Raw genomic sequence first — 27,823 nt, forward strand, 5'->3', positions numbered from 1 at the left:
CTCAATCTCTCTCTCCCCTCCATCTCTCTCCCCACCTCTCCAACTCTCCCTCCGCTCTCCATCTCTCTCTCCCCTCCTTCACTCTCTCTCCTCTCCATCCATCTCTCCCCCTTTTCATCTCTCTCCCCTCCCTCCATCTCTCTCCCTCCCCCTCCATCTCTCTCTCCCCCCCCCCCCTCCATCTTTCTCCCTCTCCCCTCCATCTCTCCCTCCCCCTCCATCTCTCTCCCTCCCACTTCATCTCCCTCCCTAATCCACTCCCCTCCCTCCATCTCTCCAACCCCCTCCATCTCTCTCACCCTCTCCATCTCTTTCTCCCTCCTCCATTTCTCTCCCACCTCCATCTCTCTCCCCCCCTCCATCTGTCTCTCCCCCCCTCCATCTCTCTCCCCCCTTCGTGTCTCTCCCCCCTTCTTGTCTCTCCCCCCTCTCTGCTGCCCTATTTAATGATGTTGTGTATCTATACACTGATAATGAACATGCTGCACTGTATAATGATGTTGAGTATCTCTTAGACTGCGACACGACGTTGTGTCAAAATAAATGCATTGCCGCCGTCGCGTGCGCTTATAGTAAGCGCGGCGACACGACGGATTGGTCGCGATCGCTGGAAGTCATCTCTATTTGATTTTTCCAGCGACCGCAGCCTGACCATTGCGTCGCCGGCACGATAAGCGCAGCCTTATAATGACCATGCCGCGCTGCATAGTGACACAGAGTATCACATTGCATCATTCAGGAGCTTGTCCTTGCTTCATGCGGCAGCCAAGGAATGGGCGGGGCCTGTGACAGGCTCCGCCCCCGGCAGAGCTGCAGAGATGAGGACTCAGAGTCAGCACTACTGTATGTATCTGTGCAGGGGGAGCACAGGGGAGATAAGGGGGGGCACAGGGTTAAGAGGGAGCAGCCAGGGGTAAAGAGGAGCACAGGGGTAAGGGGGAGCACAGGGGTAAGGGGGAGCAGCAGCCAGGGGTAAGGGGGAGCAGCCAGAGGTAAGGGGGACCACAGGAGCGATAAGGGGGAGCACAGGGGTAAGGGGGGGCAGCCAGGGGTAAGGGGCAGCACAGGGGTAAGGGGGAGGGAGAGGGAGCACAGAGATAAGGGGGAGAGGGAGCAGAGGGATAACGGGGAGAGAGCACAGAGGTAAGGGGGAGAGGGAGCACAAGGATAAGGTGGAGAGAGAGCACAGAGGTAAGGGGGAGAGGGAGCACAAGGATAAGGGGGAGATAGAGCACAGAGGTAAGGGGGAGAGGGAGAGAGCACAGGGATAAGGGAGAGGGAGCACAGGGATAAGGGAGAGGGAGGGAGCACAGAGGTAAGGGGGAGCAGCCACAGATAAGGGGTAGGAAGAGGGAGCTCAGAGGAGATAAGGGGGGAAGCAGTCAGAGATAAGGGAGAGAGCGCAGAGAGACAGAGGAGAGAGAGCGCGGAAGAGAAAGCCCCAGGTAACGTGAGGACAGAAGAGTGTGATGGAGAGAGTCTCTGTGTGATAGAGATATACACTAGTGAGACAGCCTTGAAGAGTGTGTGGGAGAGAGAAGCCTTGGAGAGAGTGTGGGAGAGAGACAGCCTTGGAGAGAGTGAGAGACAGCATTGGAGAGAGTAAGAGAGAGAGAGCCTTGGAGAGAGTGAGAGAGAGAAAGCCTTGGAGTGAGTGAGAGAGACAGCCTTGGAGTGAGTGAGAGAGACAGCCTTGGAGTGAGTGAGAGAGACAGCCTTGGAGTGAGTGAGAGAGACAGCCTTGGAGTGAGTGAGAGAGACAGCCTTGGAGAGTGAGAGAGACAGCCTTGGAGTGAGTGAGAGAGACAGCCTTGGAGAGTGAGAGAGATAGCCTTGGAGAGTGAGAGAGACAGCCTTGGAGAGAGTCAGCCTTGGAGAGAGTGAGAGAGACAGCCTTGGAGAGAGTGAGAGAGACAGCCTTGGAGAGAGTGAGAGATGGGGCTTCACTTAATGACATCAACTTTGTGACTCTCTGCTGCAAGGTCCCCCATCTTTTTGCTGTTTTGGGGTCACCCCCACCCTCTGACCTCGCCCGCCAGAATGCCCCTGCCTCCTTGGGATGGAGGGCTTTCTCCCCGCAGACGTAACCTCTACCGGCACTGCCAGGCGTGGGTTATCGTCGCCATGCTGGGTAAGTAAAAGGGGTTACATTGCTGAGTGCTTTCTGTATATCTGTCTCTGAGGCATGGAACTGATTCACTGCCAGAGGGGTCACTAACGCCTTATTGCTGTGCGTGTGTGTGTGTGTGCGTGTGTGTGTGAGAACATGTGACTGTGCGTATTATTACACTTCTGTGCAATGCGTCTCATGTATCCCTTACGCTGCATACTGTCTGTGTGACTGTGTGTGTGTGTGACTGTGTATCTCATGTATCCCTTACGCTGCATACTGTGTGTGAGACTGTGTGTGACCATGTGACTGTGTGTATTATTACACGTGTGTGACTCTGTGTGAGACTGTGTGTGTGTATGTCATCATGTGACTGTGCGTATTATTACACGGGGGGTGTATGTGTGTGAGACACTGTGTGTGTGTGTGTGACACTGTTTGTGTGTGACTGTGTGTGTGTGACACTGTGTGTGTGTGACACTGTGTGTGTGTGTGTGTATGTCACCATGTGACTTCGTATTATTACACTTCTGTGCAATGCATCTCATGTATCCCTTACGCTGCATACTGTGTGTGACAGTGTGTGTGTGTCTGTGCGTGTTTGTGTATATATCTGTGTGTGTGTATAATATATCTGTGTGTGTGTGTGTGTGTATACAGTATCTGTGAGTGTGTGTATATCTGTGAGTGTGTATATATATATCTGTGTGTGTATATCTGTGAGTGTGTGTGTGTGTATATCTGTGTGTGTGTGTGTATATCTGTGTGTGTGTGTATATCTGTGTGTGTGTGTATATCTGTGAGTGTGTGTGTGTGTATATCTGTGAGTGTGTGTGTGTATATATCTGTGTGTGTGTGTGTGTATATCTGTGAGTGTGTGTGTGTGTGTGTGTATATCTGTGTGTGTGTGTATATCTGTGTGTGTGTGTGTGTATCTGTGTGTGTGTATATCTGTGAGTGTGTGTGTGTGTGTGTGTATATATCTGTGAGTGTGTGTGTGTGTATATCTGTGAGTGTGTGTGTGTGTATATCTGTGTGTGTGTGTGTGTGTGTATATCTGTGTGTGTGTGTGTGTGTGAGTGTGTGTGTGTGTGTGTGTGTGTGTATATATATCTGTGAGTGTGTGTGTATATCTGTGAGTGTGTGTGTGTGTATATCTGTGTGTGTGTGTGTGTATATCTGTGAGTGTGTGTATATCTGTGAGTGTGTGTGTATGTATATCTGTGTGTGTGTGTGTGTATATCTGTGTGTGTGTGAGTGTGTGTGTATATCTGTGAGTGTGTGTATATCTGTGTGTGTGTGAGTGTGTGTGTATATCTGTGAGTGTGTGTATATCTGTGAGTGTGTGTGTGTGTGTGAGTGTGTATATATCTTGATCAGGGAGGCTGCGAGGAAGCTCCCCTCCCCTAGTTACCCAGAACCCACGTAGATACGTACAAATAACGACACAGAGAGCGGATCTGGAGGTATAACAGCCGCGGCTTTTTTATTTATCATTAAATAATCGTGTAAATGCCAGTCCCAGCCAGAGCGCTCACCTGAAGGTTGAAAGGTCAGATGGTCCTTGAACCGCTGACCCCTTAACCCTCAAGGCCAGGCCCACGTGACCCGGCCGTTGTTGCGAGTGGGCTCCCGGAAGTCACGTTTAAATGACCCTGCCCACTCGCCACTCCCACTGTGCTTTACCAAGGCATGCCCGGAAACCCCGCGGTACTGAAACCTAGATAACGGCTCCCCATTCGCGTGTACTAGCAGTGGGCCCGACCCGTTAGGCCTGAAGCCTACATATTCTTCTAACAACCCTGCCGGGCATATCCGACGCCCTGGTAAGCCTAGCAGCGGTCACTGGACCGTCCCAAATGCACACAAGTCCACTGGGCACCGCACGCCCACTTGGTCTGCCTCTGGCGCCCACTTCCGAAAGTCAGCCACCTGTAAGCGGGATAAAGAATCGGCAATGTTATTCGCAACCCCAGGAACATGCCGCACCTTGACCGCTAGGTTCAAGCGCAATCAGCAATTGAAAATGACGCAGTGAGGTCTTCTTTAGGGCCATGAACCCCCGCAACAGTTTTTTCAACGTGACCAGCTTCTCGGCTGGGAGTCCCCAGAAAGAGAAGGAGCGCCGTCGGACGCACTGTCTTCTCACTGGCCAACGAAAGCAGCCGGGCCGCCTCCCTATTGGGGTACCTTCCCAGCCATGGTGCCATACTTTCGTGATTACCGGGGACGCCGCCTTCCTGACCAGCCTCCTGCCCTGTTCCCCTAGAACCGTGTCCGCCCTTCCTGAAACACTAGGCCCGGGCATGCTGACCCCCACAGGCGGAGCAGGCGTGCCTGAAACACTAGGCCTGGGCATGCTGACCCCCACAGGCGGAGCACGCGTGCCTGAAACACTAGGCACGGGCATGCTGACCCCCACAGGCGGAGCACGCGTGCCTGAAACGGCAGTTGTTGAACATGAATCGTTGAATGTTGAATGTCCAACAAACGCCCGACTGGATCCCGCCCTGTGTGCCCATTCCCCCGTATTACCTCCCACGTCGCTCCCCCTCCCTCGAAAGGGGGTCGGCCTCTCTGTCTTGATACACTCGATCCAAAGATCCATATCCTTCATGTCCCAAGACATCTTCCGTACCGCCATTTTTTGCCTGAACTTCTCATCATATGCCCACCAGCCCATGCCGATGTGCCTCCAGAACACAAACCCAATCATGTTCAGATACTTAACTAATGATGAACATAAGTGGGGGGCCCTCTCCCCAATCCCCCCAGCCAGGATCGTAAAGGCCCACTACCAATTAGTCCCAAGTATTTCCGTGTCACCCTGCCTCCTGCTACCATTGCAGAAGGCTGCCGCCCAAACAGCGGCCTCTTCCCGCTAACTGTGCCCGTCGCAGCCCGTCCCCGCACCCTTTGCAGGATGTCCCCTCCGCCTGCATGCCTGGCAGGCGGCTGCCTTCCCTGGCGCTCCCTCGTAGCTTGGCAACGGCCAAGCGTCTGCACCGGTGGAGGTGTATTGACCTTCTCCTGGCTCTGACCGCGCCCATGGCCTTGTCCGTTCCCTGGCAGGCCGGCCAGCTGCCGGTCCAACCAGCCTTCCTCCCGGCTCAGTGCCTCCGCCTGGAGCTGAACTACTCGCTCGGACAACGACATGGCTAATGGTTAGGCACCGCTGGGATCGCGTGTGTGTGCGCGCTTGCGAAGCTGTGACTGCTAGCCACAGCAGTGTGCGCACGAATGAGCTACAGTAGCCCCTCTTTGTGGACGGAGCAGTGAGCGTGTTTGTGTAGGCGGCCAGATAAAGCAACTTCACCGCATGTGTGTCACGTGTGTCGCGCCTGTGATGGGAATGCAAACGAATCTAGGAGAGAGAGAATTGGCGCCTTGTCAGTGAGAAATTCCTACTGAAATAAACCAGAAATATTTAACCGTTACAATCAGTTAATCAGCAAATTTACTGCGCTAAACAATCGTGATTCGTGGTGATTCCCCGTGGCGTTTCCAACCACCCCTGTACAGGAAGATTACAGGTGAACCCAGAACCCTTCACGGTAAACTTTTCACAAAGTAAATGATCACTTTTATTCACTGTCCCAACAGCATAAACAGTGTTTAAATAAACCATAATTGCTTAACCGGCAGAGAATGGGCTGTTATTAATATAATAATAGCATGTACTTGTATAGCGCTGCTAGTTTTACGCAGCGCTTTACAGAGACATTTTGCCGGCACAGGTCCCTGCCCCGTGGAGCTTACAATCTTTGTTTTTGATGCCTGAGGCACAGGGAGATAAAGTGACTTGCCCAAGGTCACACGGAGCCGACACCGGGAATTGAACCAGGCTACAAACTCAGTGCCAGTCAGTGTCTTTACTCACCGAGCCACTCCTTCTCTCTTATTATTGAAGTTAATGGCAGAGCCTTTCTAACGAAGGTTACAAACAGCTTTTAATGGGTTTGGCACGATGGCACGGAGGACCATTACAACAAATTATGATAGTGTGGGAGAAACCCCATGTCTGCATTAAGTCCACTTGTTTTGGTGTCAAAGAGTCTTATCATTCTGAGTTCAAATGTTTTCCGTTCTTGGTGCGTTTAAACATCCCATTGAGGATTTTGATTTTTAGATCATTTATGGAATGATCTGATTGTGAGAAGTGATGTCCCACAGGTGAGCAGTATCTTCCTTCTTCGTGATGGAGTATGGAGTGTCTATGCATATTCATTCTTCCTTGTAGTTTTTGGCTGGTTTCCCCAATGTACACTGGCGACACACTTTATTTGAGCTCGGCTAGTCCCACGAATTCGGGTATACCCGGGTGTATTGAGGTTTGTGACTGTTTTCTGCCCGAGTGCATTGAGTTATTTTCAGGCAGGGATTGAAGCATTTTATTCCCGCTGGCTGCAATACTGCACAGTATATATATATATACTGCATTACAATTCATGAATTTATGCCATCTGGTAGACACGCAAAGCATTGCAGCCTATTAAATCCTAATCATTATCATTTAACAGATCAGCCGCCCATCAGCCAGGCATGAACCCAGGCTGGGAAGGCAAATGCAACGGGGCTTGTCAGAGGTGAGGAGCGGCGCATTCCAGGTATCTGCCAGGTACATACTGGGTATTTGCTCGAATAAAGTGTGTCGGTGCAGTAGCAACCTTGGTCACATTTGTTGCACTGAATCATATACACTATATTCCTGGATGTGCAGCTGTATGATCCTTTAACATTGAGTGTTCCATGGTTGTGACTGGCTGTGGGATCTTGGCAATATATGTTTGCAGCATTTGCAACGTGTGTTGCTGCACGGTTTTGTGCCATTATCAGTGTCTTTAAGTTCGTTGTGAAGTTTTCTGCTGACTAATTTCTGTTTATATAGATATCTATATATCTGTGTGTGTATATCTGTCCATCAATCAAATCAGCTTTATTGGAATGATAGAAAAACATCTCTCTCCCCCGCCCACTCACTCTCTCTCTCCCCCCAACTCTCTCCCTCTCCCCAACTCTCTCTCTCCCCAACTCTCTCTCTCCCCCACTCTCTCTCTCCCGCACTCTCTCTCCCCCACTCTCTCTCCTCCACTCTCTCCCCCACTCTCTCTCCCCAACTCTCTCTCTCTCTCTCCCCCACTCTCTCTCTCCCGCACTCTCTCTCCCCCACTCTCTCTCCTCCACTCTCTCCCCCACTCTCTCTCACTCTCTCTCTCTCCCACTCTCTTTTTCTATCTCTCTCTCACTCTCTCTCCCACTCTCTTTTTCTCTCTCTCTTTTTCTCTCTCCCACTCTCTTTCTCTCTCAACCAGTTTTTTTCTCTCTCTCCCTCCCTCTCTCTTTCTCTCTCCCACTCTCTCTCCCACTCTCTCTTTCTCTCTCTCTCGCCTCTTTTATCTTCTGTTTCTGAATCTATGTTGTGCATCTAAATTTAGCCAAAGCTGACAATGCCCCCCCACTAAATGAACTGAATGCGGTGGGGGGGGGGGGGGGAGGGAGAGAGACGGGGAGGTGAGGGAAAGAGACGGGGAGGGAAGGAGAGAGACGTGGAGGGAAGGAGAGAGACGGGGAGGGAGGAAGAGAGACAGGGGGAGGGAGGGAAGGGGAGAGAGACAGGGGATAGGGGGGGAGGGGGGAGACAGGGAGGGATAGGGGCATGGGGGGGAGAGAGGCAGGGGGAGGGAGAGACAGGGAGGGAGAGAGTTGAGGGGTAGGAGGGTATCTTAGTGAGGGATAAAGAGGTGGAGTGATAGAGAACGGGATGGGGATAAAGTGTCCACACATACGTGTCTCTATCGCGCCCCTCATGTGTTGCATGATTACCAGCGGGGCGCAGGGCGCCACCTTCGGCTGAAAGCCAACCCGTAGATTAAAAAAATATATATAGCACTTACCGCTGGCGTTCCCCCGCCCCCCCCCCTGCAACTCCCTTCAGTATGGCTGCACGGTGTCACGTAGCGTCTAGTTGTCATGGCAATGCACGTCACGTGATGTCACGTGACGTTCCCGTGGCATGGCAACGTGGCGCCATTTGGCACCGCAGAGCATATGCAGGGGGAGATGCTGGGAGACGGTGCCGCCGCCGCCCGCGGTTTACCAGGTAAACCCGGGGCCCAGAGATACGTGGACAAAACCCGTAGTCTAGGGTGAAACCCAGAGGGGTGGCAACGCTGGCGGGCGTGTAAGGAATAGAACAGTAACCCCCCAGGACCCAAACCAGTGCGATTAATGCCCCCCCCCCAATTTTATTGGAAAAGTTCAGTATTTTGTCAGATTAAAAATCAGCAAAACTCAGAAACTCACTGAGACTGTCTCCAGGTGAGCAAGACTGCCTCCAGGTGAGCGAGACTGCCTCCAGGTGAGCGAGACTGCCTCCAGGTGAGCGAGCCTCACAGAAACTCACTGAGACTGCCTCCAGGTGAGCGAGCCTCATAGAAACTCACTGAGACTGCCTCCAGGTGAGCGAGACTGCCTCCAGGTGAGCGAGCCTCACAGAAACTCACTGAGACTGCCTCCAGGTGAGCGAGCCTCACAGAAACTCACTGAGACTGCCTCCAGGTGAGCGAGACTGCCTCCAGGTGAGCAAGACTGCCTCCAGGTGAGCGAGACTGCCTCCAGGTGAGCGAGCCTCACAGAAACTCACTGAGACTGCCTCCAGGTGAGCGAGCCTCACAGAAACTCACTGAGACTGCCTCCAGGTGAGCGAGACTGCCTCCAGGTGAGCGAGCCTGACAGAAAATCACTGAGACTGCCTCCAGGTGAGCGAGACTGCCTCCAGGTGAGCGAGACTGTCTCCAGGTGAGCGAGACTGCCTCCAGGTGAGCGAGACTGCCTCCAGGTGAGCGAGCCTGACAGAAAATCACTGAGACTGCCTCCAGGTGAGCGAGCCTCACAGAAACTCACTGAGACTGCCTCCAGGTGAGCGAGCCTCACAGAAACTCACTGAGACTGCCTCCAGGTGAGCGAGACTGCCTCCAGGTGAGCGAGCCTCACAGAAAATCACTGAGACTGCCTCCAGATGAGTAACATAGTTACATAGTAGATGAGATTGAAAAAAGACATCCGTCCATCAAGTTCAACCTGCTGTATGCCAAATTTAGACATGAGATACTTTATCCTACACTACCGACACACTTTATTGAAGTGTGGTCGGTACCGCAAGCCGGGAAATCTCCCGGCTTGCTAGTGGCCGCCCCTCGGCGTGCCGCGCGTCATAGACGCGCGGTCACACGTCATCGGGAGCGTGCGCCCCCTGCACGCGTGTCCAGGGGCTCCCCGAGGGAGCCCTGGTGTCCCGCGATCGCGGGACAGCGGCAGGGGGTTCCGGGGGACCCGGCGGACCCGGCAGCGGTAGGGAGAGCGCCCCGATCGGAGGGCGCTCTTCCGCTGCTTCGGCGTGCGCCCGTCACACTCGGGCGCGCGCCAGGCTACTGCTGCGGCACAGAACGGGCAAATGCTCGAATAAACTGTGCCGCAGCAGTATATCCGTACGTACAGTTCTGTATATCAATCCAGAGGAAGGAAAACAATAACCCCAGTGACATATCATCCAATGATATCTCATTAGGGAAAAAATAAATTCCTTCCTGACTCCAAGAATTGGCAATCGGATTATTCCCTGGATCAGCATCCTTCCCATGTATACTTATTTGGTATATCCTTGTATACCTTTCCTTTCTAAAAAGATGTCCAACCTTATTTTGAGCAAATCTATTGTATCTGCCATCACAGTCTCCATGGGTAATGAGTTAGTGTCTTCAGGTGAGCGAGACTCACAGGAGATCACTGAGACTGCCTCTAGATGAGCGAGACTTACAGAAAATCATCGAGACTGCCTCTAGATGAGCGAGACTGCTTCCAGATGAGCGAGACTCACAGAAACTCACTGAGACCGCTTCAAGGTGAGCGAGACTCACAGAAATTCATTGAGACTGCTTCCAGATGAGCGACACTTGCAGGAGATCAGCGAGAGCGGAGGTACGACTCACTTTGGTACCTGTCGTTGTGTTAACCCCTGCACTGCCAGACTGGCACACCCTGACACAATCATGATTCTCTCCGAGACTCAGGCATGTTACTCACTGGCAGAGCGCAGGTTAACCCCGTTGGGTGCATCAGTAAGTCCCTGCTCCTTCGTTAGTAGCTGCTTTAAATAGCTGCTAATGAGTTTTCAATCCATTCGGGGCACTTTGTTCTGGTGCTTAGCGAGGAGTCGCAGGATGAAGCGCAGGAAGGGGTGAGGCTCTGTCTCTCTCTCCTGAAGAGCTGACACCTTATTTTGGTGCCACCGTCAGTATGCTATGTGTGTATAACTGTGTGTGTGTGTGTAACTGTGTGTGTGTGTTTAACTGTATGTGTGTGTATATAACTGTGTGTGTGTAACTTTGTGTGTGTGTGTGTGTAACTGTGTGTGTGTGTGTGTAACTGTGTGTGTGTGTGTGTAACTTTGTGTGTGTGTGTAACTTTGTGTGTGTGTGTAACTTTGAGTGTGTAACTGTGTGAGAGGATTCTGCTTATAAATCATTGTATCGGAGACGCTGTGTGTGTGAGTACACACAGTGCAGTGCAGTGATACACTGTACTTATCCTGGCTGCTTTCATTGTGTGTGTGTGTGTGTGTGTGTGTGTATATGTGTATATATCTTGATCACGTGTAAAAGGGACAAAGAGCAGCGCTCGGCTCTGAACATGCCACTGACAGCCGGCCAGGAAACAGTATGATCCGTGTTGCATGCATGGAAAATACTGTAGGATAGAAGCTTCATCCTATAAACTCAGACACAGAAACGTCCAATTATGTAAATAATTGTAGGATGGGAGGAGGGCCAGCTGGGAACCTATTGGGGTTTCCCGTGTCCCTGCTGGTTTAAACCATTGAGTGTGGAAATTGAAGGGGAGCGCAACTCATTCAGTGGTAGATATGTGGAATAAAAATAGATACAATAGTGCAACACAGTCTCTTATAGATGTGTCTCCAAATCAGTAGGATTCTATACATTCAGAACTCACATTCTTCCTGAAATAAACAGGTGTGTAACCCAAACCCAGGTGGGTAATGCATGGTGTGGTGTATTCTGGTAGATCTTCCCTCTCTCGGGGTTCTTGGGGGTAGCAGGATGTCCCTCAGGATGATGTAATGGCAGCCGTATATAAATGAGAAAACGGAAAGCCAAACATAGTGTGTACCATAAAAAATAACAACATTTAATCACTAAAACACCATATAGGTGTATGCTTACATCAATAACCGATGTGCTGGGCACATAGGAAAAGCGAACTCTGCCTCCCAATTCTCACCCGCTCTGCGCGAGTCTCCCGTCGCGTCACTTCCAGTTTGCCGGCGTTTCGTTTCCGGTATCGCGGTGCGGGTGAATTCACCAAATGGGGGGGGGGGGGGACCTCAGGTGCAGACCAGTACAGGTGAGTGGCGTCAGCAGGGCGCTGTTGTCGCGTTTCGCTGTTGTCGCTTCAAAGTGTTTTAGTGATTGCATGTTGTTATTTTTTATGGTACACACTATGTTTGGCTTTCCGTTTTCTCATATATATACGGCTGCCATTACATCATCCTGAGGGACATCCTGCTACCCCCAAGAACCCCGAGGGAGGGAAGATCTACCAGAATACACCACACCATGCATTACCCACCTGGGTTTGGGTTACACGCCTGTTTATTTCAGGAAGAATGTGAGTTCTGAATTGATAGAATCCTACTGTGATCACCTCCTTAGAGCGCAGTTACAAATTTTCTTTCACTTAAACCATTTAGTGCCAGAAAGTGCCGGCAAAACCCCCAAACCCCTTACCCGTTATTTCTCAAGGAAACCTTCTTCAGAAGTGAGGGGGAAAGAGGGGGGGGGTGGAAGGGGAAAGAGGGAGGGATGGACGGGGAAAGAGGGGGGGGGATGGAAGGGGAAAGGGGGGGGGTGGAAGGGGAAAGAGGGGGGGGGATGGAAGGGGAAAGAGGGGGGGATGGAAGGGGAAAGAGGGGGGGGATGGAAGGGGAAAGAGGGGGGGTGGAAGGGGAAAGAGGGGGGGATGGAAGGGGAAAGGGGGGGATGGAAGGGGAAAGAGGGGGGGATGGAAGGGGAAAGAGGGGGGGATGGAAGGGGACAGAGGGGGGGATGGAAGGGGAAAGGGGGGGATGGAAGGGGAAAGAGGGGGGGATGGAAGGGGAAAGAGGGGGGGATGGAAGGGGACAGAGGGGGGGAATGGAAGGGGACAGAGGGGGGGGGAAGGAAGGGGAAAGAGGGGGGGATGGAAGGGGAAAGAGGGGGGATGGAAGGGGAAAGAGGGGGGGATGGAAGGGGAAAGAGGGGGGGATGGAAGGGGAAAGGGGGGGTGGATGGAAGGGGAAAAGGGGGGGGGTGGAAGGGGAAAGAGGGGGGGATGGAAGGGGAAAGGGGGGGTGGATGGAAGGGGAAAAGGGGGGGGGTGGAAGGGGAAAAGGGGGGGTGGAAAGGGGAAAGAGGGAGGATGGAGTTATTAGCAGGTTGGTAAATGCAGATGGTAGGGGATTATTGTGGGGTTTATTTTCAGGGCTCTGTCTCTCGGGTTTCCGCCAGTTTCACAGATGATATAATTATCCCAACGCAGCACTGAATTATTTACTCAGAGATTCCTGCAGTGCCGGGGGGAGGGGGGGGAGAGTGGGGGTGACCCTGACAAGGTCACACACAGGAATAGCGGCGCAACAGGGTGCGCTGTGATTGGGGTCAGTACAGGAACAGCAGGACACTCTCCCCGCAGTGCGTGGTGCAGAGGATGTAGTGCCCAGGACACTCTCCCTGCAGTGCGTGGTGCAGAGGATGCAGTGCGCAGGACACTCTCCCTACAGTGCGTCGTGCAGAGGCTGCGGTGCCCAGGACACTCTCCCTGCAGTGCGTGGTGCAGAGGAAGCAGTGCCCAGGACACTCTCTCTGCAGTGCGTGGTGCAGAGGCAGTGCCCAGGACACTCTCCCTGCAGTGCGTGGTGCAGAGGATGCAGTACGCAGGACACTCACTACAGTGCGTGGTGCAGAGAATGCAGTGCCAAGGACACTCTCCCTACAGTGCATGGCGCAGAGGATGCAGTGCCCAGGACACTGCCTACAGTGCGTGGTGCAGAGGATGCAGTGCCCAGGACACTCTCCCTACAGTGCGTGGTGCAGAGGATACAGTGCCCAGGACACTCTCCCTACAGTGTGTGGTGCAGAGGATACAGTGCCCAGGATACTCTCCTTGCAGTGCGTGGTGCAGAGGATGCAGTGCGCAGGACACTCTCCCTGCAGTGCGTGGTGCAGAGGAAGCAGTGCGCAGGACACTCTCCCTGCAGTGCGTGGTGCAGAGGATACAGTGCCCAGGACACTCTCCCTGCAGTGCGTGGTGCAGAGGATGCAGTGCCCAGGACACTCTCCCTGCAGTGCGTGGTGCAGTGGATGCAGTGCGTGGTGCAGTGGATGCAGTACGCAGGACACTCACTACAGTGCGTGGTGCAGAGGATACAGTGCGCAGGACACTCCCTGCAGTGCGTGGTGCAGAGGATCAGTGCCCAGGACACTCTCCCTACAGTGCGTGGTGCTGAGGATACAGTGCCCAGGACACTCACTGCAGTGCGTGGTGCAGAGGATGCAGTGCCAAGGACACTCTCCCTGCAGTGCGTGGTGCAGTGGATGCAGTGCGTGGTGCAGTGGATGCAGTGCCCAGGACACTCTCCCTACAGTGCGTGGTGCAGAGGATGCAGTGCCCAGGACACACTCTGCAGTGCGTGGTGCAGAGGATGCAGTGCCCAGGACACTCTCTGCAGTGCGTGGTGCAGAGGCTGCAGTGCCCAGGACACTCTCACTGCAGTGCGTGGCGCAGAAGATGCAGTACGCAGAAAACTCACTACAGTGCATGGTGCAGAGGATGCAGTGCCAAGGACACTCTCCCTGCAGTGCGTGGCGCAGAGGAAGCAGTGCCCAAGACACTCCCTCTGCAGTGCGTGGCGCAGAGGATACAGTGCCCAGGATACTCTCCTTGCAGTGCGTGGTGCAGAGGATGCAGTGGCCAGGACACTCTCCCTCTGGTGCAGTGGATGCAGTGCGTGGTGTAGTGGGTGCAGTACGCAGGACACTCACTAGAGTGCGTGGTGCAGAGGATGCAGTGCGCAGGACACTCCCTGCAGTGCGTGGTGCAGGGGACGCTGCGGGGCGCGGCGCAGGGGATGCTGCGGGGCGCGGCGCAGGGGATGCTGCGGGGCGCGGCGCAGGGGATGCTGCGGGGCGCGGTGCAGGGGATGCTGCGGGGCGCGGTGCAGGGGATGCTGCGGGGCGCGGTGCAGGGGATGCTGCGGGGCGCGGTGCAGGGTATGGCGCGGTGCAGGGGATGCTGCGGGGCGCGGTGCAGGGGATGCTGCGGGGTGCGGGGCAGGGGATGCTGCGGGGCACGGTGCAGGGTATGGCGCGGTGCAGGGGACGCTGCGGGGCGCGGCGCATGGGATGCTGCGGGGCGCGGTGCTGGGGATGCTGCGGGGCGCGGTGCAGGGGATGCTGCAGGGCGCGGTGCAGGGGATGCTGCGGGGCGCGGTGCAGGGGATGCTGCGGGGCGTGGTGCAGGGGACGCTGCGGGGCGCGGTGCAGGGGATGGCGCAGTGCAGGGGACGCTGCGGGGCGTGGTGCAGGGGACGCTGCGGGGCGCGGTGCAGGGGATGGCGCAGTGCAGGGGACGCTGCGGGGCGCGGTGCAAGGGATGCTGCGGGGCGCGGTGCAGTGGATGCTGCGGGGCGCGGTGCAGGGGATTCTGCGGGGCGTGGTGCAGGGGATGCTGCGGGGCGCGGTGCAGGGGATTCTGCGGGGCGTGGTGCAGGGGATGCTGCGGGGCGCGGTGCAGGGGATTCTGCGGGGCGCGGTGCAGGGGATGCTGCGGGGCGCGGTGCAGGGGATGCTGCGGGGCGCGGTGCAGGGGATGCTGCGGGGCGCGGTGCAGGGGATGCTGCGGGGCGCGGTGCAGGGGATGCTGCGGGGCGCGGTGCAGGGGATGCTGCGGGGCGCGGTGCAGGGGATGCTGCGGGGCGCGGTGCAGGGGATGCTGCGGGGCGCGGTGCAGGGGATGCTGCGGGGTGCGGTGCAGGGGACGCTGCGGGGCGCGGTGCAGGGGATTCTGCGGGGCGCTGTGCAGGGGATGGCGCGGTGCAGGGGATGCTGGGGGGCGTGGTGCAGGGGACGCTGCGGGGCGCGGTGCAGGGGATGGCGCAGTGCAGGGGACGCTGCGGGGCGTGGTGCAGGGGACGCTGCGGGGCGCGGTGCAGGGGATGGCGCAGTGCAGGGGACGCTGCGGGGCGCGGTGCAAGGGATGCTGCGGGGCGCGGTGCAGTGGATGCTGCGGGGCGCGGTGCAGGGGATTCTGCGGGGCGTGGTGCAGGGGATGCTGCGGGGCGCGGTGCAGGGGATTCTGCGGGGCGCGGTGCAGGGGATGCTGCGGGGCGCGGTGCAGGGGATTCTGCGGGGCGCGGTGCAGGGGATGCTGCGGGGCGCGGTGCAGGGGATGCTGCGGGGCGCGGTGCAGGGGATGCTGCGGGGCGCGGTGCAGGGGATGCTGCGGGGCGCGGTGCAGGGGATGCTGCGGGGCGCGGTGCAGGGGATGCTGCGGGGCGCGGTGCAGGGGATTCTGCGGGGCGCGGTGCAGGGGATGCTGCGGGGCGCGGTGCAGGGGATGCTGCGGGGTGCGGTGCAGGGGACGCTGCGGGGCGCGGTGCAGGGGATTCTGCGGGGCGCTGTGCAGGGGATGGCGCGGTGCAGGGGATGCTGGGGGGCGCGGTGCAGGGGATGCTGGGGGGCGCGGTGCAGGGGATGCTGCGGGGCGCGGTGCAGGGGATGCTGCGGGGCGCGGTGCAGGGGATGCTGCGGGGCGCGGTGCAGTGGATGCTGCGGGGCGCGGTGTAGGGGATGCTGGGGGGCGCGGTGCAGGGGATGCTGGGGGGCGCGGTGCAGGGGATGCTGCGGGGCGCGGTGCAGGGGATGCTGCGGGGCGCGGTGCAGGGGATGCTGCGGGGCGCGGTGCAGGGGATGCTGCGGGGCGCGGTGCAGGGGATGCTGCGGGGCGCGGTGCAGGGGACGTTGCAGGGCGCGGTGCAGGGGATGGCGCGATGCAGGGGATGGTGCGGTGCATGGGACGCTGCGGGGCGCGGTGCAGGGGATGCTGCGGGGCGCGGTGCAGGGGACGCTGCGGGGCGCGGTGCAGGGGACGCTGCGGGGCGCGGTGCAGGGGACGCTGCGGGGCGCGGTGCAGGGGATGCTGCAGGGCGCGGTGCAGGGGATGGCGCGGTGCAGGGGATGCTGCGGGGTGCGGTGCAGGGGATGCTGCGGCGCAGGGGATGCTGTGGGGCGCGGTGCAGGGGATGGCGCGGTGCAGGGGATGCTGCGGGGCGCGGTGCAAGGGATGCTGCGGGGCGCGGTGCAGGGGATGCTGCAGGGCGCGGTGCAGGGGATGGCGCGGTGCAGGGGATGCTGCGGTGCAGGGGATGCTGTGGGGCGCGGTGCAAGGGATGGCGCGGTGCAGGGGATGCTGCGGGGCGTGGTGCAAGGGATGCTGCGGGGCGCGGTGCAGGGGATGCTGCGGGGCGCGGGGCAGGGGATGCTGCGGGGCGCGGTGCAGGGGATGCTGCGGGGTGCGGTGCAGGGGATGCTGCGGGGCGCGGTGCAGGGGATTCTGCGGGGCGCTGTGCAGGGGATGGCGCGTGCAGGGGATGCTGCGGGGCGCGTGCAGGGGATGCTGCGGGGCGCGGTGCAGGGGATGCTGCGGGGCGCGGTGCAGGGGATGCTGCGGGGCGCGGTGCAGGGGATGCTGCAGGGCGCAGTGCAGGGGATGGCGCGGTGCAGGGGATGCTGCGGGGCGCGGTGCAGGGGATGCTGCGGGGCGCGGTGCAGGGGATTCTGCGGGGCGCTGTGCAGGGGATGGCGCGGTGCAGGGGATGCTGCGGGGCGCTGTGCAGGGGATGGCGCGGTGCAGGGGATGCTGCGGGGCGCTGTGCAGGGGATGGCGCGGTGCTGGGGACGCTGCGGGGCGCGGTGCAGGGGATGCTGCGGGGCGCGGTGCAGGGGATGCTGCGGGGCGCGGTGCAGTGGATGCTGCGGGGCGCGGTGTAGGGGATGCTGGGGGGCGCGGTGCAGGGGATGCTGGGGGGCGCGGTGCAGGGGATGCTGCGGGGCGCGGTGCAGGGGATGCTGCGGGGCGCGGTGCAGGGGATGCTGCGGGGCGCGGTGCAGGGGATGCTGCGGGGCGCGGTGCAGGGGATGCTGCGGGGCGCGGTGCAGGGGACGTTGCAGGGCGCGGTGCAGGGGATGGCACGATGCAGGGGATGGTGCGGTGCATGGGACGCTGCGGGGCGCGGTGCAGGGGATGCTGCGGGGCGCGGTGCAGGGGATGCTGCGGGGCGCGGTGCAGGGGACGCTGCGGGGCGCGGTGCAGGGGACGCTGCGGGGCGCGGTGCAGGGGATGCTGCAGGGCGCGGTGCAGGGGATGGCGCGGTGCAGGGGATGCTGCGGGGCGCGGTGCAGGGGATGCTGCGGCGCAGGGGATGCTGTGGGGCGCGGTGCAGGGGATGGCGCGGTGCAGGGGATGCTGCGGGGCGCGGTGCAAGGGATGCTGCGGGGCGCGGTGCAGGGGATGCTGCGGGGCGCGGTGCAGGGGATGCTGCAGGGCGCGGTGCAGGGGATGGCGCGGTGCAGGGGATGCTGCGGTGCAGGGGATGCTGTGGGGCGCGGTGCAAGGGATGGCGCGGTGCAGGGGATGCTGCGGGGCGTGGTGCAAGGGATGCTGCGGGGCGCGGTGCAGGGGATGCTGCGGGGCGCGGGGCAGGGGATGCTGCGGGGCGCGGTGCAGGGGACGCTGCGGGGCGCGGTACAGGGGACGCTGCGGGGCGCGGTGCAGGGGATGCTGCAGGGCGCGGTGCAGGGGATGGCGCGGTGCAGGGGATGCTGCGGGGCGCGGTGCAGGGGATGCTGCGGCGCAGGGGATGCTGTGGGGCGCGGTGCAGGGGATGGCGCGGTGCAGGGGATGCTGCGGGGCGCGGTGCAAGGGATGCTGCGGGGCGCGGTGCAGGGGATGCTGCAGGGCGCGGTGCAGGGGATGGCGCGGTGCAGGGGATGCTGCGGTGCAGGGGATGCTGTGGGGCGTGGTGCAGGGGATGCTGCGGGGCGCGGTGCAGGGGATGGCGCGGTGCTGGGGACGCTGCGGGGCGCGGTGCAGGGGATGCTGTGGGGCGCGGTGCAGGGGATGCTGCGGGGCGCGGTGCAGGGGATTCTGCGGGGCGCTGTGCAGGGGATGGCGCGGTGCAGGGGATGCTGCGGGGCGCTGTGCAGGGGATGGCGCGGTGCAGGGGATGCTGCGGGGCGCTGTGCAGGGGATGGCGCGGTGCTGGGGACGCTGCGGGGCGCGGTGCAGGGGATGCTGTGGGGCGCGGTGCAGGGGATGCTGCGGGGCGCGGTGCAGTGGATGCTGCGGGGCGCGGTGTAGGGGATGCTGGGGGGCGCGGTGCAGGGGATGCTGGGGGGCGCGGTGCAGGGGATGCTGCGGGGCGCGGTGCAGGGGATGCTGCGGGGCGCGGTGCAGGGGATGCTGCGGGGCGCGGTGCAGGGGATGCTGCGGGGCGCGGTGCAGGGGACGCTGCGGGGCGCGGTGCAGGGGACGTTGCAGGGCGCGGTGCAGGGGATGGCGCGATGCAGGGGATGGTGCGGTGCATGGGACGCTGCGGGGCGCGGTGCAGGGGATGCTGCGGGGCGCGGTGCAGGGGATGCTGCGGGGCGCGGTGCAGGGGACGCTGCGGGGCGCGGTGCAGGGGATGCTGCAGGGCGCGGTGCAGGGGATGGCGCGGTGCAGGGGATGCTGCGGGGCGCGGTGCAGGGGATGCTGCGGCGCAGGGGATGCTGTGGGGCGCGGTGCAGGGGATGGCGCGGTGCAGGGGATGCTGCGGGGCGCGGTGCAAGGGATGCTGCGGGGCGCGGTGCAGGGGATGCTGCAGGGCGCGGTGCAGGGGATGGCGCGGTGCAGGGGATGCTGCGGTGCAGGGGATGCTGTGGGGCGCGGTGCAAGGGATGGCGCGGTGCAGGGGATGCTGCGGGGCGTGGTGCAAGGGATGCTGCGGGGCGCGGTGCAGGGGATGCTGCGGGGCGCGGGGCAGGGGATGCTGCGGGGCGCGGTGCAGGGGACGCTGCGGGGCGCGGTGCAGGGGACGCTGCGGGGCGCGGTGCAGGGGATGCTGCAGGGCGCGGTGCAGGGGATGGCGCGGTGCAGGGGATGCTGCGGGGCGCGGTGCAGGGGATGCTGCGGCGCAGGGGATGCTGTGGGGCGCGGTGCAGGGGATGGCGCGGTGCAGGGGATGCTGCGGGGCGCGGTGCAAGGGATGCTGCGGGGCGCGGTGCAGGGGATGCTGCAGGGCGCGGTGCAGGGGATGGCGCGGTGCAGGGGATGCTGCGGTGCAGGGGATGCTGTGGGGCGCGGTGCAAGGGATGGCGCGGTGCAGGGGATGCTGCGGGGCGTGGTGCAAGGGATGCTGCGGGGCGCGGTGCAGGGGATGCTGCGGGGCGCGGGGCAGGGGATGCTGCGGGGCGCGGTGCAGGGGATGCTGCGGGGGGCGGGGCAGGGGATTCTGCGGGGCGTGGTGCAGGGGATGCTGCGGGGCGCGGTGCAGGGGATTCTGCGGGGCGCTGTGCAGGGGATGGCGCGTGCAGGGGACGCTGCGGGGCGCGGTGCAGGGGATGCTGCGGGGCGCGGTGCAGGGGACGCTGCGGGGCGCGGTGCAGGGGATGCTGCAGGGCGCAGTGCAGGGGATGGCGCGGTGCAGGGGATGCTGTGGGGCGCGGTGCAGGGGATTCTGCGGGGCGTGGTGCAGGGGATGCTGCGGGGCGCGGTGCAGGGGATTCTGCGGGGCGCTGTGCAGGGGATGGCGCGGTGCAGGGGACGCTGCGGGGCGCGGTGCAGGGGATGGCGCGTGCAGGGGACGCTGCGGGGCGCGGTGCAGGGGATGCTGCGGGGCGCGGTGCAGGGGATGGCGCGGTGCGGTGCAGGGGATGCTGCGGGGCGCTGTGCAGGGGATGGCGCGGTGCAGGGGATGCTGCGGGGCGCTGTGCAGGGGATGGCGCGGTGCAGGGGATGCTGCGGGGCGCTGTGCAGGGGATGGCGCGTGCAGGGGATGGCGCGGTGCGGTGCAGGGGATTCTGCGGGGCGCTGTGCAGGGGATGGCGCGGTGCAGGGGATGCTGCGGGGCGCTGTGCAGGGGATGGCGCGGTGCAGGGGATGCTGCGGGGCGCTGTGCAGGGGATGGCGCGTGCAGGGGACGCTGCGGGGCGCGGTGCAGGGGATGCTGCGGGGCGCGGTGCAGGGGATGGCGCGGTGCGGTGCAGGGGATGCTGCGGGGCGCGGTGCAGGGGATGCTGCGGCGCGCGGTGCAGGGGATGGCGCGGTGCAGGGGATGCTGCGGGGCGCGGTGCAGGGGATGCTGCGGGGCGCGGTGCAGGGGATGCTGCGGGGCGCGGGGCAGGGGATTCTGCGGGGCGTGGTGCAGGGGATGCTGCGGGGCGCGGTGCAGGGGATTCTGCGGGGCGCTGTGCAGGGGATGGCGCGGTGCAGGGGATGCTGCGGGGCGCTGTGCAGGGGATGGCGTGGTGCAGGGGATGGCGCGTGCAGGGGACGCTGCGGGGCGCGGTGCAGGGGACGCTGCGGGGCGCGGTGCTGGGGATGCTGCGGGGCGCGGTGCAGGGGATGGCGCAGTGCAGGAGATGCTGCGGGGCGCGGTGCAATGGATGGCGCGTGCAGGGGACGCTGCGGGGCGCGGTGCAGGGGACGCTGTGGGGCGCGGTGCAGGGGACGCTGCGGGGCGCGGTGCAGGGGATGCTGCGGGGCGCGGTGCAGGGGACGCTGCGGGGCGCGGTGCTGGGGACGCTGCGGGGCGCGGTGCTGGGGACGCTGCGGGGCGCGGTGCAGGGGATGGCGCGGGGCGCGGTGCTGGGGACTCTGCGGGGCGCGGTGCTGGGGATGCTGCAGGGCGCGGTGCAGGGGACGCTGCGGGGCGCGGTGCTGGGGGTGCTGCGGGCGCGGTGCAGGGGATGGCGTGGGGCGTGGGGCGCGGTGCTGGGGACGCGGTGCTGGGGATGCTGAGTCAGTTCTCATGCAGACAGATCAATATTGTAAATGCGTCTAATTGCTGAGCTGTCCCATGCGGGCGGATACTGCATTACTGCATTACTACACACACACACACACACACACACACACACACACACACACACACACACACACACACACACACACACACACACACACACACGTATACAGACACCCATGTATACACACACATGTAGTCACATACACACGCCCGTGTGTACACACACATCTCTTGAGAAAGGTTCCTTCGAGAACCAAAATGTTAAATTGTTCAATGGCGAAGGTACGGGTGGGGAAAACGGGGGACCGGGGAGCAGGGGGGACCGGGGAGCAGGGGGGACCGGGGAGCAGGGGGGACCGGGGCGCAGGGGGGACCGGGGAGCAGGGGGGACCGGGGAGCAGGGGGGACCGGGGAGCAGGGGGGACCGGGGCGCAGGGGGGACCCGGGGCGCAGGGGGGACCGGGGAGCAGGGGGGACCGGGGAGCAGGGGGGACCGGGGAGCAGGGGGGACCGGGGAGCAGGGGGGACCCGGCTACAACAATAACCGATTCTGACGCACATCCTTAAACGAAACATTAGAGGGCAGCATAGCATAGAAAACAAATACATCTGTATGACTACAGAAAATATACGTGCGTGTGTGTGTGCGTGTGTGCGTGCGTGGCCAGCCAGTATAACCAGCCTCACACTGATGAGACCCAAAAGATCGAAATAGCTGTCTGTGAGTGGGTTACTGGCTGTGCATCTCATCCCAGGCTGTGTTTAAAACAGCGAGCATTGGCTTAGGCTTTCCCTGTAATAATGGATTTAAGACAAAAGGTGGCACTGTGTGCTCATTTGCATGTCATTTCCCAGAATCCCTTGCTGCAGTGGGAGCACTGTATGCTGGGGATAATGGTGAAAGGCGGGGTTGCAGACCTGTCTAAGACATGTGAATGTGCCCACAAGTAATATTTTTATATGAATATATATATAATACCCCCTGTACATGTTATCTGCCCCCAGCGCTGTTCCTTGCCCCCGCCTGCTTCCCCCTGGAGGTGTCCGTGGGTAAGATCCCGCAGATCACCGCCCGGAACGGCACGGACATCATGCTGCCTTGTGTCTTCTCCACCTGTATGGGCTTCGAAGACGTCACCTTCTCCTGGGCTTTCAACAACACTGACCAGCATCAGGTGGTGAGGACCCCGAAACAGCGGGACCCCGAAACAGCGGGACCCCGAAACAGCGGGACCCCAAAACAGCGGGACCCCAAAACGGCGGAACCAACACCCTCCTCCCTACTCCACAAATACATTCACAACTCCTCAATATAGACACCCTGAGACCCCCCCCCCCCCCCCCCCTCTGGACCCTCTGAAATCAGCCAGCCACAAACACAGGACCCCCCACCCCCGAATATAAACAAACCTCCAGAGCCACGACATACCGTGGGCGCTGAAAACGGCCACTTAAGACAGGGCGTCAACACCAGTCCTCAAGCCCCCCAAACAGGTCCGGCTTTCAGGTTATCAAAGCTTCAGCACAGGTGGCTCAATCAGAGGCTCAGTTGAAGACTGAGCCACTGAGCTTCCTCTTCTGAAGCAGGGACTGATTAAGCCACCTGTGCTGAAGCAGGAATATCCTGAAACCCTGACCTGTTTGTGGGGGGGCTTGAGCACCGCTGCCTTTTGCATATATCAATCCTCCGCCCAAATATAAGAATGTCCCCCAAGTAATACGACTAGCCCCCAGAAAACATCAGGGGGCCCACCCCAAAGTATCGGGACTTTGCATGGTTTCTATTCTCTCTCCCCCCCCCCTCTTTATTTCCAACTCTTCTCCCTTCCTCACCCCCCTGTACCCCGATTTCTATCTTCTCTCTGTTAACCCCATTTCTCCCCCCTTCACCTCGTTCTCCCCCCCCCCCCCCGGCCTCCCCCCAGCTGTATAAAGGGACCCTGAAGAACAAGCAGTCGGAGCCCCGGTCCGTGGGGACATATAGTGACCGCGTGGAGCTGATCCCAAGCAGCGCGGCCAAGGACTACAACCTTTCCCTGCTGCTCAAAGACGTGGATTTCAGCGACGCCGGGCGCTACACCTGCTACGTCACCAACAAGAAGGAGAAGAATGCCAAGCACAATGCCACGCTCTACCTCACCGTCGTGGAAAAGTGTGAGTGGCCCACTCAGCGGGTGCCACAGCCAGGGCCACCGATGGGAGAAGGGGTGGGGGGGAACGTGTGTGTGACCAGCTCAGCGCGTGCCACAGCCAGGGCCACCGATGGGAGGAGGGGTGGGGGGGAACGTGTGTGTGACCAGCTCAGCGCGTGCCACAGCCAGGGCCACCAATGGGGGGGGGGGGGAACGTGTGTGTGACCAGCTCAGCGGGTGCCAAAGCCAGGGCCACGGATGGGGGGTGGGGGGACGACGTGTGTGTGACCAGCTCAGCAGGTGCCACAGCCAGGGCCACCAATGGGGGGGGGGGGGGGAGAACGTGTGTGTGACCAGCTCAGCGCGTGCCACAGCCAGGGCCACGGATGGGGGGTGGGGGGACGACGTGTGTGTGACCAGCTCAGCGGGTGCCACAACCAGGGCCACCGATGGGGGGGGGGGGGTGGGAGGGAACGCGTGTGTGACCAGCTCAGCGGGTGCCACAGCCAGGGCCACCGATGGGGGGAGGGGTGGGGGGGAACGTGTGTGTGACCAGCTCAGCGGGTGCCACAGCAGGGCCACCGATGGGGGGGAGAGCTGGGACGTGTGTGACCAGCTCAGGGCGTGCCAAAGCCAGGGCCACCGATGGGGGGTGGGGGGACGACGTGTGTGTGACCAGCTCAGGGCGTGCCACAGTCAGGGCCACGGATGGGGGGTGGGGGGACGACGTATCTGTTACCAGCTCAGGGCGTGCCACAGTCAGGGCCACGGATGGGGGGTGGGGGGACGACGTATGTGTTACCAGCTCAGTGCGTGACACAGCCAGGGCCACGGATGGGGGGGACAGCTGGGATGTGTGTGACCAGCTCAGCATGTGCCAGGGCCACCGATTGGGGGGAGAGGGTGGGAGAGCCGGGACGTGCGCGAGTGACCGGCTCTGCGCGCGAGTGACCGGCTCTGCGCGCGAGTGACCGGCTCTGCGCGCGAGTGACCGGCTCTGCGCGGGAGTGACCGGCTCTGCGCGCGAGTGACCGGCTCTGCGCGCGAGTGACCGGCTCTGCGCGCGAGTGACCGGCTCTGCGCGGGAGTGACCGGATCTGCGCGCGTGTGACCGGCTCTGCGCGCGAGTGACCGGCTCTGCGCGCGAGTGACCGGCTCTGCGCGCGAGTGACCGGCTCTGCGCGCGAGTGACCGGCACTGCGCGCGAGTGACCGGCTCTGCGCGCGAGTGACCGGCTCTGCGCGCGAGTGACCGGCTCTGCGCGCGAGTGACCGGCACTGCGCGCGAGTGACCGGCTCTGCGCGCGAGTGACCGGCTCTGCGCGCGAGTGACCGGCTCTGCGCGCGAGTGACCGGCACTGCGCGCGAGTGACCGGCTCTGCGCGCGATTGGCATTTTATACAATTGAGGGGTCTCCCTCCTAGAAATCAGCACGTCCTGCGCTCAGTATTTGGGGGTCAGGTTTCTAGGGCTCCCAGATATTGGGGGTATCTCTGGCTGTGCTCTGGATTTGGGGGTTTCTCTGGGGTTCTCTCTGACTGGGCTCTCTGTCGCCCCCCACAGTTAAGGTTGTGGATAACACCATCACGAAGATCATCGGGGCTGCGGTGGGGGGGGCGATCGGGTTACTCATTCTTATCCTCATCATGAAGAAAGTCATCTGCCTCATCATCAAGAGGAAACGTGACAAGAAGTGAGGGGCGGGGCTTTAATCTCCCCTGTCACTCCCCCTTCCTCCTCTCTCATCCCCTCTCTTCCCCCCTTCGCTCTCTCCCTCCTCGCCATCCCTCTCTCCCCCATCCTTCTCTCCCTTCCCCAACTCTTTCCCTCCTCCCCATCCTTATCTCCCTAACTCAACTCTCTCCCTCCTCCCATCCCTCTCTCCCCCATCCTTCTCCCCCTTACCCAACTACTCCTCTTCCTCTCTCCCCCATCCTTCTCTCCCTTACCCAACTCTCTCCGTCCTCCCCTCTCTCCTCCATCCTTCTCTCCCTTATCCAACTCTCCCCCTCCTCTCTCCATCCTCCCCTCTCTCCCCCATCCTTCTCTCCCTTACCCAACTCTCTCCGTCCTCCCCTCTCTCCCCCATCCTTTCCTCCCTTACCCAACTCTCCGTCCTCCCCTCTCTCCCCCATCCTTCTCTCCCTTACCCACTCTCCGTCCTCCCTCTCCCCCATCCTTCTCTCCCTTACCCAACTCTCTCCATCCTCCCTTCTCTCCCTTACCCACCTCTCTCCGTCCTCCCCTCTCCCCCATCCTTCTCTCCTTACCCACCTCTCTCCGTCCTCCCCTCTCTCCCCCATCCTTCTCTCCCTTACCCACTCTCCGTCCTCCCCTCTCTCCCCCATCCTTCTCTCCCTTACCCAACTCTCTCCGTCCTCCCCTCCATCCTTCTCTCCCTTACCCACCTCTCTCCGTCCTCCCCATACACTCCCTCCCCCCCCCCTCCACGTATGCCTGTCACCTTGTCACTGATCAGTCTGTGTCCCTAGGAAGGAATGCCTCGTGAGCTCGTCCGTGAACGATAACACAGACAACGCTTCCAAACCTGAAAGCAAAGCCAAGTCCAAAGCATGAGCCCCCCCAAGAAACCCCCCCCCAGAAGGGACACTGGACGCCCCCAGAAAGGAAACTGGAAGCCCCCCCCCCCCCCCCCCCCCCGAGTGACGCTGGCATTGCAGGAACCTCACAGCTGGGGCCCTTTGTGCCACTTATTGCCATCACCTCAAGGGCAGGGAAAGCAGCGCGTCCTGTATAATGATACCGAGTATCTACACTTCTACACAACATACTCTGTATAGTAACAGTAATGAGGAGTATCACTCTGCTCCTGTTAACAACGTTGGACATTGTACCCCGTGTCCCCTCATAATATCATTCTATATGTATATGGCATGCAGAGATGTACTTCCACGTGTGCATCTTCCTATGTATATACACACACACACGCGTGTGCATCTTCCTATGTATAATACACACGCTTGTGCATCTTCCTATGTATATACACACACGCGTGTGCCTGCAGGCCTTGCTCTATATATAGGCACTGGGATAAAGGGGTGCACGTGTAATATTCCTGCCTCCCAAACTCGACTCCCCCAAAATGACATTAAAGAGGGAGAACGCAGGGAGATTTATCACAATCGTGTGCAGAGCAGCGTGCGAGGGCGCTGGCAGTAATGTGTGAGTGTGTGTGAGAGCAAGGGGGCTTGCAGTAGTGCGGGTGCATGTGCAAAAGCACATAGTAGTGTGTGCAGTAGTGTGTGTGCGAGAGCTTACCCGTGTGTGTGCAAGGGCGCTTGTAGTAGTGCGTGTGCAAGGGTGCTTACAGTAGTGCGAGTGCTTGTGTGTGTGAAGTGAGGGGGCTAGCAGTAGTGTGTGAGTGCTTGCAGTAGTGCATGTGCGAGGGTGCTTGCAGTTGTATGTGTGTGAGTGCTTGCACGACGGTGCTTGCAGTGGTGCGAGTGCTTGTGTGTGTGCAGTGAGGGGTCTTGCGGTAGTGTGCGACTGCTTGCCTGTGTGTGCGAGGGCGCTTGCAGTAGTGCATGTGTGAGTGCTTGCCATGCGTGTATGAGGGCACTTGCACTAGTGCGTGTGCGAGTGCTTGCACGACGGCGCATGCAGTGGTGTGTGTGCGAGAGCTTACCGGTGCGTGTGCGAGGGCGCTTGCAGTCGTGTGTGTGCGAGAGCTTACCGGTGCGTGTGCGAGGGCGCTTGCAGTCGTGTGTGTGCGAGAGCTTGCACATGCGTGTGCAATGAGGGAGGCACAGCAGCTTGCAGCTCTCAGCAGTTTTCTGTGCCTAACAGAGAATAAAGGGGGACAGAGGGGGGCCACGGCACTGCCCCAGGGCCCCTCACACATCGCTGTCCTCTCTGGCACTGAACGGGGTGATATATTTGGGGGTGGGGTGTTCCTGCACCCCTCTATCCGGTCTGTAATCACGAGGACACTGTACTAGATCCAGGACTGTCCGCCATTAGCAGGTGCCCACAACGAATATGGGCGCCCCCTGCAGGCCGGACACTGCCACTGCTTCCTTTAATGATTGAAATAAAGAGCTTAGTATTTAATAAGTACGGTTGTGTATATCAGTGCAGAGTATGACACCGGTGAGAACCCAGCGTGGCCATTCATCCAGAGTCACCCTCACCCAGCTGTTTACAGGCAGCTGTCGGCGAACGCAGAGACAAATGACATTAAAGAGGGAGAACGCAGGGAGATTTATCACAATCGTGTGCAGAGCAGCGTGCGAGGGCGCTGGCAGTAATGTGTGAGTGTGTGTGAGAGCAAGGGGGCTTGCAGTAGTGCGGGTGCATGTGCAAAAGCACATAGTAGTCCCCCTTCCTACTGGATCAATCCCAACATGCAAAGATAACGCAGAAACTTCAGGCAACGCAAAGAAGTATGGAGTATTACCAAGCATGCTGGGTATTCACCCGAAAAGACAGGAAAGAGAATAAATGG

General features: G+C 60.5%; 2 protein-coding genes across 3 annotated transcripts in view; both read left to right on the forward strand.

The window, feature by feature from the left end:
• Positions 1-27,823, forward strand: part of SCN2B (sodium voltage-gated channel beta subunit 2) — an 84,535-nt gene that overhangs the window by 45,461 nt on the left and 11,251 nt on the right. The window lies entirely within an intron of this gene.
• On the forward strand, positions 744-27,432 carry SCN4B (sodium voltage-gated channel beta subunit 4). Of its 2 annotated transcripts, none has more exons than XM_075604196.1 (6): positions 744-843; positions 1,983-2,131; positions 22,233-22,405; positions 23,153-23,381; positions 24,922-25,051; positions 25,851-27,432. In XM_075604196.1, the coding sequence occupies exons 1-6, from the start codon at positions 773-775 to the stop codon at positions 25,933-25,935; spliced, it is 837 nt and encodes a 278-aa protein (XP_075460311.1). In that variant the 5' UTR covers positions 744-772; the 3' UTR covers positions 25,936-27,432. The 2 variants fall into 2 exon arrangements, with proteins under 2 accessions (XP_075460311.1, XP_075460313.1); XM_075604198.1 differs by lacking the exon at positions 744-843 and adding an exon at positions 1,281-1,445.

Source organism: Ascaphus truei, chromosome 6 (assembly GCF_040206685.1).
Source record: "Ascaphus truei isolate aAscTru1 chromosome 6, aAscTru1.hap1, whole genome shotgun sequence".
Classification (NCBI taxonomy): domain Eukaryota; kingdom Metazoa; phylum Chordata; class Amphibia; order Anura; family Ascaphidae; genus Ascaphus; species Ascaphus truei.